This window comes from Arabidopsis thaliana (genome assembly GCF_000001735.4).
Source record: "Arabidopsis thaliana chromosome 1 sequence".
In the NCBI taxonomy this organism is placed as follows: domain Eukaryota; kingdom Viridiplantae; phylum Streptophyta; class Magnoliopsida; order Brassicales; family Brassicaceae; genus Arabidopsis; species Arabidopsis thaliana.
Window position 1 is genome coordinate 16,602,754 of NC_003070.9, and position 13,822 is coordinate 16,616,575.

Consider the following 13,822-nt stretch of genomic DNA (forward strand, 5'->3'; position numbering starts at 1 on the left):
TGATTTTTGTAGTGGCTGTCTCATGCATCGTTTTGTGGTCATTTCAATTATATCCTCACTTTCTCTAAGTTCGAACTCACCAACAAAGATTAGAAACTTACAAGACCACACTTTATTGCTATCTCATCAGCTTGTTTAGCCTTTAGCCATCTTATTTTGAGCATGAAATTATGTTTCCTCGTAACTTCTTTTTTGATGGCATAAAATCAAGGCATTTAAAAAAAAACAATAGATGAAAATTTGTAGTTGTTGGAATACATAAGATAATCCATATTAGTCTCACCAAATTTGTTAAGCTTGTTTACATCTATGAATTAAATTTATTTAATATTTACATTTTAAGAGAATTATCAAGCAATAGGTAGGTAAAAAGTTGTCGAGCAAGATACAAACATATATATAAGCCCATTCAAATTTATTTTTCCATATAAAAAAATTTCAAGTGCTTATATTTTTGTTTGAAGTGTTTTTGATAAAAATTCTATTGTTGATTGGCAATTTCATGAGATGACTACTCTTAATATCAATATAGGATAAATGTGACTTTTTGGGGCGATTTTATTTTACATTGCAGATGAAAAAGTCAGTGTTTTGAGATTTAAATACTTTTCCAATGACGACCGTTTCGTACCTGAATTATACAACGTATATTGAATACTTGAAATGTAAAAAAACTTGGCTAGACAGGTATAACAATTATTAAAAGTCAAGGCTATAAAGTATTTCATGCAATTTAGGAAAACAATGGCTACAACCGTCATAGAAAAAACAAGATCAATGGACGAGCCGCATATTATCTCTTAGAAACGTATTTGTTGAGATACGCCAAAAACCGTAATCAGCCTAATCCGCCACATAATGTTTTACTCATTAATAGTGGTTACGAATTTATGTTTACAATGAAAATTTTCTTCTTTGCAACCATAACATCTTTTTAGCAAAACACCGTTATAATTCCTATGAAATCGTCTCATTGGTATTAAAATGACCAATCAAATTAATCTCATTAGTTAACATTTTTTGTCATCTCATTTATTAACATATTCTTATTTTAATATTTTTATACCAAGATATTTATTAAATATAAAAATCAATATATATATATATATGTGGAAAGAAGAGAAATGTAAATTTTCAGAAAAGACATATATAAACATGAAAAACTTAAAAATTTTCAATGATAAAAATGAAAATAAGATCATTATTGGTGTGAGTAAAAACTTTAATATCTAAGGTTGAGAAAAGTATATCGAAGACCAGTTTAAGTCTCGTCAGGAAAAAGCAAAACGCTCTGAGACTTAGTTATCGAGAAACCCTCTTTTAACATGGATTCTGACGCCGGTGGAGGTGCAAATCGCATGTGTCGGGACTTTGCTTCTCTGATCTACTTGCTCTAGTTACTACTCATGTTCTCTATACTCTCAGCTTCATTCCTCTCCTGGCAAACTTTGTCTTAACCTTAATAGACCTTTCCCCTCGCACGTCAACCTCAACCTCTGCTCGCAATTGATCCACCAAAACCACCTTACTCCGGCGATGAAAACCTTAAAGAAAAATCTACGGCCATCACTAAGCTTTACACCTCTAATCCTAGATCTGATTTGATTTTTCTAGAAGAACAATCACACCGGGAGGAGGAGAACTTCCTCTTGGACCGTCATATGCGCCATGTTCGGTGGAGTCGTCAACGGCGCACAGCGATTCTTTCTTCTTGACTGAAAAATCATGGCTTTCCAATCTCACTCGACTAGAAAAAATAGTGAGTCTTCTCTCCCAATATATCGGTTTATTGAGATCCGCTCTTAAGATCGTCCAGTCAAGATCTCTTCTCTCGTATCTTGTGACGCCTCCATCTCCGATCATACGCCTCAAGCAATGACAAGTCGGGATCGTGAGCAGCCGCTTAGTCCGTCTTAATAGCGCCAACCATAAGGCAAAACACTAATTGTCAAGATGGGCCTCTTCTTTGTGATAGGCCTTCCTTGTTTTGGCCCACTAAACTATCTCCTACGGCCTAAAAGTATTTGTACGTTTATCATCTTTGTAACTACTGGACCCAGGTATGTCCCAATTATATTTTTGTTAAGCCCTAATATATTGATGTCTTTTTCCCCTATTGAGAATGGTAGAAGACGCCACCCTCACATCGGATCAAAACCAATAGTTAGGATTGACAAATACCATCCTTTAATCTTGATGGAATATAAGTTTAGTGTTTTAGAGCTCGCCACTGAACCCTTTTATCCCTATAATAAACCTTTGCAACCATACTCTTCAATAGAGAGAACTATTATTAGAACTCGACCTCTTTTCGTAGAAACCGTGTTGGTTCCTAATCTTCTTTTTAGACGTTACGTGCATAGAGTCGATATCACCCAAGGTCAAAGAATTTATATCAACGTCACTAGCCCTTTATATCAACGTCACTATCTTTGTTGTATCCAACCATAAGGTTGATGTTTACTTAATCTTTGTATTTGCTATGACTTGAATGATTGAAATATGTTTTGTCCAAAAAAGAAAAATGTCTCGACAGGCAAGTTATGTTTTTAGTATCGACATGTGAACTTATGTTACAAAACCATAGTTATACTCTATGTGTTCGATCAAGTTTGATGTTTTAGATTTTCACATAATTTAAGATTCAAAAGTTTTTTTATTTATTTAAATAAAATATATGAATATTGAAATCCAAGGTAACATGTTCGTTACTTACACATGCAACAAAAGTGAAAGTTAGACCATCTCCAATGTAAGACCATCTCAAATGCATATTTCTATTTTTTTCTTCTATTTTAGAGAAAATAGAGTTGATTTTACTCTATTGTATTCCTCTAAAATAGAGTTTTCTCTAAAATTGAGGAAAAAAATAGAGATTACTTTATATATAGAGATTATTCTATATATAGAGTAAAAAGTGAGATTCCTCTATTTGTTTCCGATATTTTAGAGTAAACTCTATTTAAGAGGCATACATTGGAGCAAAATATTTCTAAAATAGAGTATGATTTGCATTGGAGATGCTTTAAGCCTCAATTTTTTTCTCTCTAAAATAGAGTATGATTTCTCTCCAATGTATCCCTTTTTTCTCTAAAATAGAGTATGATTTCTCTTCAATGTATCCCTTTATATGTTACTCTAAAATAGAGGTAATGTAACAAAAGATATAATTACTCAATATATAGAACAATCCTATCATTTATTCTATTTAAGAATCACATATAGAGTAGGGTTAGAGAGAATGTACTTGAAAATAGACATTTAGAAGAAAATTTTGAGTGGCGTTGAAGATGCTCTTACACATTCAACAAATTCTCTATTATAGCACCATAGTCGTTTCACATTCCTTCGTCACCCTCTTTTTCATTTTAATTTCCATTTTTTAAATAAAATTTATTCACTCAAAAATGATTGAAATTTTTCAACTTGGAGCCACAATTATATTAGTAAAAAAAAAAACAGACTGGAGCCAAAACCAGCAACTATATTTCACTAATCTTCAATTTAAATAAGCGTAGGTTTATACCATTTAGCCATATTCAACAATTTGTTTGACTTGAAAAAAATCTAACAAGAGATAAGTCAAACAAGAGAGACTTCATCGGAAAATTGTTTGGGCGTTCCACTCAACCAAGAACAAGAAGACTTTTCTTTCATAAACTCAGGTATTTTTATTTATGTATTTTAGTATTATGTTGTATTTTGTAATAGTGATTTACTAATGTTTTTAATTTATTTGTTAGATAATGCATATATATCTAATTTTTAGGAACATCAAGTAGCAATTTAATTTGTAATTAATGACTTATCTATTTATCATGAGTTTATGAGTTCACGAAGAATTAAAAATGAATCTTGTTATTAGTTAAGTTTTTATATGTTACATATAGTTTTTATTATTTGCTTCCGATTGCAGAAAAGTCATATCGTACATGTCAAAATAAAAATTCTATCGGGAAGATAATGTGTTTAGCCGTCATGTCCCGTCCAAGATTTGATAGAGAAGGAAATAATTGTTTTGAGAAAAATAAGAATGTTTCCATTTGTTACAATGCAAAAGTCTTAAAGACAAAGTAGAAATCGAGAGGAGGGTACTTTGGAGTTAAAGCCGACGACATCCATCAAGAGAGAAAAAATAAAGGAGTTTTTAACTGAAAAATTTGTACCAAGAATTCATTAAAGATGGCCACAAGATGATTTTGGAAAACCTATTTTTATTTAACAAGATAATGCAAGAACTCACATTGATCCAAGAGATGAGGAATTCTGAGTAGTAGTTTCTCATCATGGCTTTGACATTCGTTTGATGTGTCAACCACCGAATTCGCCTGACTTGAATATTTTAGATCTTGGATTTTTTAGTGCCATTCAAACACTCTAACACAAGGTGTGTCCAAAGACGATAAAAGATCTTATTTCTATGGTAGAAAATTCATTTGACGAACATCCCGCAAAACAAGTGAACCAAAATTTTTTGACTTTGCAATCGTGCATGCAAGAAATTATGAAAATTCGAGGCTCTAACAAGTATATAATCCCACATTTGAAGAAATCCATCTTGGAGAAAGAAGGTAATATACCTTCACAAATGGCTTGTGATCCTAATTTAGTACTAGATATAGTAAATTACTTAGCTACCTAAGTTTTTATTAGGGTTTTGTGCAAAAAAAACTTTAACTCTTCCATTTTTGCAACTATGTCCTCCACCTCCAACAAATACAGATTAATCCTATCCCTACAAGAAAACAGTCAATATGCGAGGAAGCGTTGCGAGGGAAGGCATTCCTCGCAGTTTTTGCGAGGGTATTGCGAGTAACGTGCTACACATCGGACGCGCGTAGCAATTCCGTCGCAAAACTTGCGAGGGAAGGCTTCCTCGCAAATTTGCGAGGGAAGTACGATGGTTTCGCAAGAAAGATATTATCCGTCGCAAATCCCAAACAGATACGTCGCAAATCTTTACCCTAAACCCTAAAATACATAAAAGTGTTTTGCGATCTTTGATTCTCATTCATACAAGTTGATTATATGGTTTGCACAGAAAAATATTTTATTTGTTTCAATATTAACATTTCATTTTGAAAATGTTAAACATTCATGATTCATACTTAAAGAAAATCATAAGATCATCATTGATGTTTTTGGGGAAAAAACACATTCGAAGTATATGATGATAAAATAGGTTCAAATGTAGATAATTAACATTCTAATGAATCAAAAAAATGAATCCAAATGAATTTGAGTAGTGATTGTTGTATTTTTCGAAATTGATTCTACATTGCGAGGACTTTGCGAGGTGTTTGCTAGTGTGCGTAGCACTTCCCTCGCAATTTTTACCCTAAACCCTAAAATATTTAGAATTTTTAGTCATGTTCTTATTTTGTTGAGGGTCTTACTAGAAATAGGAGAAACTGAATCAAATCTGATTATTGAATCAGATATGATTTAATTGGTTTAAACACTGCGAGGGATTTGCTAGGCGCTCTCGCAGTTCCCTCGCAATATATGCTGCGTTTTGATTGGTTTAAAAGACGGTGCCTCTCAATTTCCTAGCAAGGCTTGCGAGTGATTTGCGAGGAAATAAATTCTTATATATACACGATAACCTAGTTTGAGCGAAACTCAAACCTACCGCATCAAACCCTAACCCTAATTCTTTTCTTCGATTCTCTTCTTCTCCGATATGTTTTCCTCGTCGCCGGCTTCTCTTCTTCTCCGATCTATTTTCTTCGTCGCCGCCTCTCTTCTTTTTCGATCTGATTACGTCACCGCCTCTCTTCTTCTTCTCCGCCGCGTCTCATATTCTCCAGCAGCCGTCGTAACTCTTCTTCTCCAGCTTCAGCCGCGAGTTAATCTGTTTCTTCTCCAAGGTAACGTCTTCTTCTCCGATATAACTTCTTCTTTCCAATCCAACTTCCACCGTCCGATCTAACTTCTTCTTCTTCTCCGTCGCGTCTCTTCTTCTCCAGCAGCCGTCGCGACTCTTCTTCTCCAACAGCAGCCGCGACTCGATCTCTTTTGCCTCCAAGGTAACGTTTTCTTCTCCGATCTAACTTCTTCTTCATCTCCGATCTTACATTGTTTTCCCGATCTAATCTTTTCTAGTTTACGGATCTAAACTCTGGGTTTTGTTTTTTTTGCAAGATGCCGACGTCGGAGAATACTTATGCATGGTATAGGTCACAGCAGTGAGACCCGTTGCATGTCAATTCTCCTGTTAGTGCTGGGAATACTTCAGGGGTTCAAGGTTCACGCCATCCACCATCGCCTCCAACGCCAACCACTCAGCCTTCTGTCAATCATTCTGATTCTCAATCTGAGCGTCTCAACAATATCACACTGGATGAGCTTCTTGATAGTCCTGGTCGTGCTGGCTTGACAAGGCTAGACCCAAAGCGTCCTCCGGGAACTCTCTGGTAAGGTTAAATTCATAGTCCATAGAACAGCTTAGGTTGTGGTGCCTTAGAACTTTGTAGTGCCTTAGAGCGTAATGGAATTAGGTTGTAGTGCCTTAGAAGTTTCAACAAGTAGAACAACTTGGTTGTACTTAGCATTGTAGTGTCTTAGAAGTTTAAAGACATAGAAATCCTTATGTGTGGGCTGGTTGCTCTTCTTGTAGGTTTGACGATGACTCTACAGATGCAGCAACAGTCCGCATCATCTTTGAAAGAGATATCAAAGAACCTCATGCTAATTGGTCACAGACATCAAAGGCTACAATCGATCAATGGTATGAAACGTTTGCGGTAAGTTCTGTGCTCTTTTGATGTTTATGCTTGTTTTGTGTATGGTTTCATTTCTGATGTTAGCTTCTCTTTTGTAGCAAGTATATAACTGGGATCGTTCAATTAACAAAAGAGTAAGGGTTGAGTTTGAAGCAAAGCTAAAGTCTAGGATGTCTGATCAAGTGTCACGGTGGAAGGGAAATTGGAAGGAGAAGGGTGATGAAGCCAAGCCAAAATGGATTGATCCAGATGTGTCGAAAGGTCTTGTACAGTTTTGGCAAGATCCAAAGTCAGAAAAAAGAGTAACAACAGCAGAAATGCTAGATATCATGATCCGGATGGCAAAGGCATCTATAAACACCGTTCAGGCCAGACCTCATACAAAGCTCGTGCAAGAAAACGGGTACGATAAATATTCTTCTCTCCTTACCATTACTTAATCTAGAATTACATATTGACATCTTGTTTATCTCTTTGTGTTTCAGTGTGAGAAGACTGGAGAAAAAAACTCCTGATTTCCTTGAGCTGCTAGATGAGACACACAGAAAAGCGGATGGAAGCTTGATCGATGGGAAGTCAGAGGAGATCTACAAGAAAGTGACATCTAGGATTGAAGAGGAAGAGTCTCATATGGGTTCAGGGGACAATCCGGAGAGCACTGGATCAGGTGGACTTTCTGTTCATGCCAAGAACAAGATATTTATTGAGGTAAATTTTATGTGCTCTTTCTTTTGTGCTTGTTGTGTCTTTAGTTTCAAGTCCTTGTGTTGTGTATGGTGTCTGAAATCCTGCAGCTTATTGTGTTGTGTATGGTGTCATTCTTCTTGGCAGCTTATTATTGTGTATGGTGTCTGAAATCTTGGCAGTTTATTGTGTTGTGTATGGTGTCTGAAATATTGGCAGCTTATTTTGTTGTGTATGGTGTCTGAAATCTTGGCAGCTTATTGTGTTCCGTATGGTGTCTGAAATCTTGACAGCTTATTGTGTTGTCTGAAATCTTGAGAGCTTATTCATTATACTTTGTGTAGTGTTGTGTTTGAATTGCTTTCTATTGCAAGTGTGGTTGTGTTGTGTACTTGATAGTCACTATTAGCGTTGTCTAGTTGTGTTTGAATTCTTTTGTCTTGTGTTGAACTTGTTTTCTCACTTGTTTTTTGTTGTGTCCTTGTGAGTTTTTGTGATCTTTGCAGGTTGCTCCGAGAAAGAAAGGAAGGATTTATGGGGTTGGATCTCTGCAGTTTGAAGCATCCTCAGCCCATAGTGGTCCAACGCTTCCTAGTGATGATCCAGTTATACTTTCTCAGAAGCTGGTTGCCGCTGAAGCTTGCATTCAAAATCAGGCTGAGAAGATCAACAGCTTCGATATCCTGTTTGACTATCTTGCTGAGAAAGATCCAGCTTTAGCTGCCATTCTTCGATGTGGTTCCTTGACACAGACTAGACCGGTTAGCGCAAATGAACCACCTGTAGCTACAGCTCCGGAACAACAAGCCAATGAGAAGACAGTTGCTGCTACCCTAGCTAACCTTGCAACAGAATCCTCTCCATCATCAGTATTTTGAGAAAAATGTCTTTCTCTTTTTCCTTGTAATCTTTTTAGAACAAGTTGATTATGGTTTCAAACATTATAATTGTAGTATACATTTTATATAACTTGTGAAATTTCAGCTTTCAATTGTGTCTTTATTTAAGAAGCAAAAATCATCTCTAAGCAAGCCATAATTTATTAATTAGGACTAATTAACAACTAATTAACTAGGTAATTAGAGTCTAATTAACCACGAATCAAGCCTTAATATATCAGGAAAACGTTGCAAAATACTTGCAAATCCATCGCAATATTTGCGATGGATTTGTTAGGCAGAAAGAAAAGAATCGCAAATCCCTCGCAATAATTGCGAGGGAAGTACTAGAACTGTAGTTGCGTGTGTTTTGCGAGGAAAACAGTTTTTCGCAAAATTTGCGAGGGAATTGCGACTTTTTACCATTTGCGAGAAGCAATTTGCGAGGAACTGGGTTTCCTCGCAAATCCCTCGCTTTTAGCTGTTTGCGAGGGATTAGCGAGCAATTCTTCCCTCGCAAAACGATTGTTTTCTTGTAGTCTAAAATAATACGCATTGTACTCCTTTTCTCATTTTTTGCTATCATCAATTTTGTAAATATTGACATATAATATGTTTAATCGAAGCTCTTGCGACGAAGAGTTCAACTTCACCTTCAAAATTTTAAAAATGCAATGTATGTGACCGTAAAAATATTTATAATATACATATAAAGGTCATATTGCGTATTATTTTAGACTTCACAATATTAATCTGCATTAGTTAGAGGTGTAGGGTAAAATTGTAAAAATGGATGAGTTAGAGTTTTTTTTTTTGCAGAAATCCCTTTTTATTATTATCATTATATGTTTGTTTTACTTTGTTAAAGGGCTGATAAAATTTTGTAAGATCTTTTAATTTTGAAGAATTTTTGAATTTATATTTGATGATTTACATTTGCAACATACAAAACTCCAAATTTAAAGTAACAAACTTGGTGGCATCCTACCAATAAAAAAAGAGTTAATATAGATTTGGTCTTCTCTCAGTTACATTTGTTCACACATTCATAACAATATTTGTAAAATTAGGAAACAAAAAATAAAAAATAAATAGGAGAAAAAATTAGAAAACAAAAGGAGTTTATATAGCTTAATTTGTTTTTATAGATTTGGTATTCGCCGAGTTACACTTCTTTCTTTTCGTATTCATAGCAAAAATGATAAAAAAAAAAAAAAAGCAAAAAAGAAAGATAATCTAAATAAAACTGATAAAATAGGAAACAAAGGAGAAAAATTAAGAAAATACCAAATTAATAGAAGTCATGAAAATATATCATCAGCATCGTCATTATAGTATCGTTAATTTCCTTGTTAGGATGCAACTCTCCTACCTCTTTATAATTTTTTTTTGTTCAAATCAAATTCTAGGATGGAGGTAGAATTGATATTGTAAATCCGATAAACATTTTTTGATTTGTCTTCTCCATCCTCATATGGCTTATTTAAATCAAATATCAGGACAATGTTAGCTACGCTCAGAATCGGTTGAATCTTCTTTGGTTTGTCGTCTTCCTTTTCGGTTTGTCTCTTAATGGTGTTAGATACGCTTTGAGTATATTAAACATGATTCATATCTCCTCCTTATTCCTTCAGTTAAAAAGAGAAAAAGAATAACAAGAAGAAATGAAAAAAGAAACGATGAAATATTAATTGTCAAAGGAGAACAAATTATGGTGATTAGCTTCTTTGGACTGGTTCGTAAATGACAAAGAATTATTAGTGATGTTTAATGGGAGTAATCTATGATTATAAATAGGAGTGAGAAGCTTTTTTCGTTCGTAAATAAAAATAAAAAGCTTTTGACGTTTAAGTTTCTTATCCAAAAGTACACTCCACTCCATTCTTAATAATTAATAAAATTTAATAAAATAAATAAATTAAATAAAAACTTCGTGAAACAAATAAAAAACCTAAAACATCAAACTTGATGGAACCAAGCGAGTATATGATAAATGCTTATTTTATTGATATATGTTGGCAATTTCATAAAATGATTAGAAGTTTTAATCTTATTCATTAGACCATTGTTGGACAGTTTTTAAGAATATATAAAACGATTTGCTATAATAATGGATAATGAAGCGGTAATGATAAATCTATTACCATCTGAAAATCAATGTCTTTATAGTGAATGTTAATTTATTCAAGTATGTTGTAAAGATCACATATTAAATTTGATTGCTAATGAATATCTTGATAATCAAATATATGAAAGTTGATCAAATCTCTCCATCCTTCCGCTATATCACCAGTTGAGAGAGTGACACATGTCACTAGGGGTGTCAAAATGGGTAACCCAACTCAACTCAACTCATAATCAAATGAGTTTAGGGTTAAATGAGTTATGGGTTGACCCAACTCATTTTGTTAAATGGGTTGGGTCAACCCATAACTCATTTAATTTGATGGGTTGAGTTGTTAAATGAGTTAACCTATTTAAATAATAATTTAATTAATGATTATTATAAAACAATAATAAATAATTATCATTATTAATAATTATTAATTCATTATCATCAAACTTAGAATATTTACAGATTCCACCGTTTATGGATTTACGTTTTTGGCGGGAAAATTACGGGTTTTCGTTTTTGGCGGAAAAATCACGGATTTACGTTTTTGGCGGGAAAATTACAGGTTTACGTTTTTGGTGGGAAAATCACGGGTTTACGTTTTTGGCGGGAAAATCACGGGTTTTCGTTTTTGGCGGGAAAATTACATGTTTACGTTTTTGGCGGGAAAATCACGCGTTTACGTTTTTGGCGGGAAAATCACGGGTTTTCGTTTTTGGCGGGAAAATCACGGGTTTTCGTTTTTGGCGGGAAAATCATGGGTTTTCGTTTTTGGCGGGAAAATCATGGGTTTTCGTTTTTTGCGGGAAATCACGGGTTTACGTTTTTTGCGGAAAAATCACGGATTTACGTTTTTGGCGGGAAAATCGCGGGTTTATGTTTTTTTGTGGAAAAATTACGAGTTTACTTTTTCTCAATTCATCGCTTGTATATTTAAGAAATTTGGAAAAATATTGATTTTATTAGATTGGTTTAGATGTGTTGGTTAAACTTAAATTGGCATTGATTTAGAGATTTTAGTTGGTTTAATTCAATTTTACAAAACTTGATGGGTTAATTGGGTAAACCATTGAAACCATTAACCATTACAACCCAACTCATTTTACATTAAAGATAACATTTATTTTAAACATAAATAATCGTAAATAAGTTTTAAACAATGTAATTAAAAAACATACAAAATAGAATGAATCATTTTGTCGAGTGTTAGAGAAATAAATAAAAACGATAATTAGAAAAAGCACCAAAATTATTTATCAAATTAATTTGACCAATATAAATTGTTATAACTAACAAATTATGGATAAATAAAACCAAACATTGTGCAAGTGTTGGCCTAGTATGACTCCGATTGGTTACATTGCATGATAGGATAATGGTATAAGTTGCAGAATAAAAATTTGTAGAATGAAAATTTGTAAAATGGAAAACCGTATAATGAAATTATGTTTAAAATATGTTGATTGAATACATTTTGCATAATGGCAAAATAAAATATTATATACTTAATAAACAAAATAATGTTTAATATATTTTAAGTAATATTTGATAAAAAAAAAAATAAGAAAATTAAAATTTATTTTAAAGTTGTGAATTTTTTTATATATTATTAATTATATAATTTTGTGTAAACAATTATATTTTTTTTCTTTTACAATTAATAATATTTAGTATGCTTATAAGAATAACAATTTATTATGCACATAAGCAACTATATACCCACTTTCTTTCATAATGAATTTTTACTTGTAATTTTAGGGTGCAAATTCTGCGTTTTTGCGTTTGTTAATGTAATTATGCAGATTTTTTCTTGATTGACAAACTTCTTGCATAATCGCATTAGAAAACACCGTTATGTCATTATGCGTGTTACCAATCAAAAAACACCTTAAGTAATAGTATCATAAGTGTTCGTAATACTGTAAGAATATGTGAGATTTTCTAGTTTAAGATTGGAAATATCTAAGTGTTGGGTGAAAATCACAAGAGGAATTATTGTATTAGATTGTGATAATAAGTGGAATTATTAATTTGCATTTGACATGATATATGGATATAAATTGTAAGACGACAGATTTTTTAAAAAGTTATTCTAATCAAACAAGTCACCTTCAATAACAATTGATTAGAACATACCGCGTCATATAGTAAAAAACCTTTAAATCATATGTTAACATTCTCTTCTTCTATAAAGTAACATCAAATAGTTACTACAATGAGATATACAACAATCAAGTATGGTATTTAGGGTTTAACGTAAGATTTGAGAGATATGATTTATGCAATGACATCCAAATTTGATAGATATTGAGAAGATATAGAAAAAGCCAATAAAATATTGATAGTGGCTAAAATATTTGATCATTTTCATATAATGATATTTGCATTGTTTAGCTTTAAACTTATACGTGGATAAGGTAATCTAAAGTGTGAGAAATAATAATTTGCTGATAAATATTTTGTAGAGATAATTTGAGTATAGTGTTTGATAGACCAGTTTAAGTCTACAATCTTCTTTCTGTAAATGAGTTGGAAACATATCAAAAAGACGAGTCAGATATACTCAACCATGTTTTAAGGTAGTAAAAATAAATAGATCAAAATATTCAACCATGTTTCCAATGGCAGGAGAAGTTCTTGCAATACCAATATCTTTGGCTATATATGAGTCTGTTTTTTTAACCATTAGTGATTGTAATTTAAATCAATATAAAAGCTATTTGGTTTGTGGTGTTGTTAAACCGGGTGAAGCACTCTCTCAACTCTTTATACATATTTTTTCTTTTTGTTGACTAATAAATTTAACATTTTAACACACAAAAAAATGCTTTTGACTTAAAATTGGTTACATGCATTATTAGGTTCAGAAAAAATGAGGTATTTAAGATTTATATTCAGCAATGGTTCATATATATGCTCTCATGTCTGATTTTTTCTTTTAAATATATTTATGTTAGAAAATGATCTGCAACACATCAGACTAAAAAACTGAATTATTTTTTTTATATATTTTCTAATATTAATAGAAAACGGTTTATTAAACAAATGAATATGCAAATACTCTAAACCGTGAGAATTCCTTGTGGAGTTTCATTTGTATATAATATTTATTTTCTTTGCTTTATAACTTTAAAATACCATCATGATTATTATAGTTCAGCTTCTATGTAATGAAACCATGTAGACAATAAAATAAAGAAAATAAGAAGCAGTTTTTATTATCTAAAAAGCGTAGACAAAAATAATTAAGAAAACTTGAACAAAAGAAAAAAGATAGAAAGTTGAGACGAAAAAGAATATATAAGGGGAATGGGAAAAAAAAATCATCTAAGCAAGGGATGAAGATCAAACTCGAGTTGTTTAATCTCATACATAAATCCGCTTTCAAATTAATTTTATGTTGTCGTTCCATAATTATATTT

General features: G+C 32.6%; 1 protein-coding gene and 3 pseudogenes across 4 annotated transcripts; 3 read left to right on the plus strand and 1 right to left on the minus strand.

The window, feature by feature from the left end:
* Window positions 1-3,858: 3,858 nt before the first annotated feature.
* On the plus strand, window positions 3,859-4,641 carry AT1G43835 (annotated as a pseudogene; the record flags this gene model as incomplete). Its single annotated transcript has 1 exon — window positions 3,859-4,641.
* A 1,208-nt stretch (window positions 4,642-5,849) lies between these two features.
* On the minus strand, window positions 5,850-6,065 carry AT1G43825 (uncharacterized protein; the record flags this gene model as incomplete). The annotated part of the gene is made up of 1 exon (NM_001333223.1): window positions 5,850-6,065. One exon carries the CDS (start codon window positions 6,063-6,065, stop codon window positions 5,850-5,852), a length of 216 nt encoding a protein of 71 aa, NP_001322604.1.
* Window positions 6,066-6,144: 79 nt separating this feature from the next.
* On the plus strand, window positions 6,145-8,287 carry AT1G43840 (annotated as a pseudogene; the record flags this gene model as incomplete). Its single annotated transcript has 1 exon — window positions 6,145-8,287.
* Window positions 8,288-10,787: 2,500 nt separating this feature from the next.
* AT1G43845 lies at window positions 10,788-11,384 on the plus strand (annotated as a pseudogene; the record flags this gene model as incomplete). Its single annotated transcript has 1 exon — window positions 10,788-11,384.
* Window positions 11,385-13,822: the final 2,438 nt, after the last annotated feature.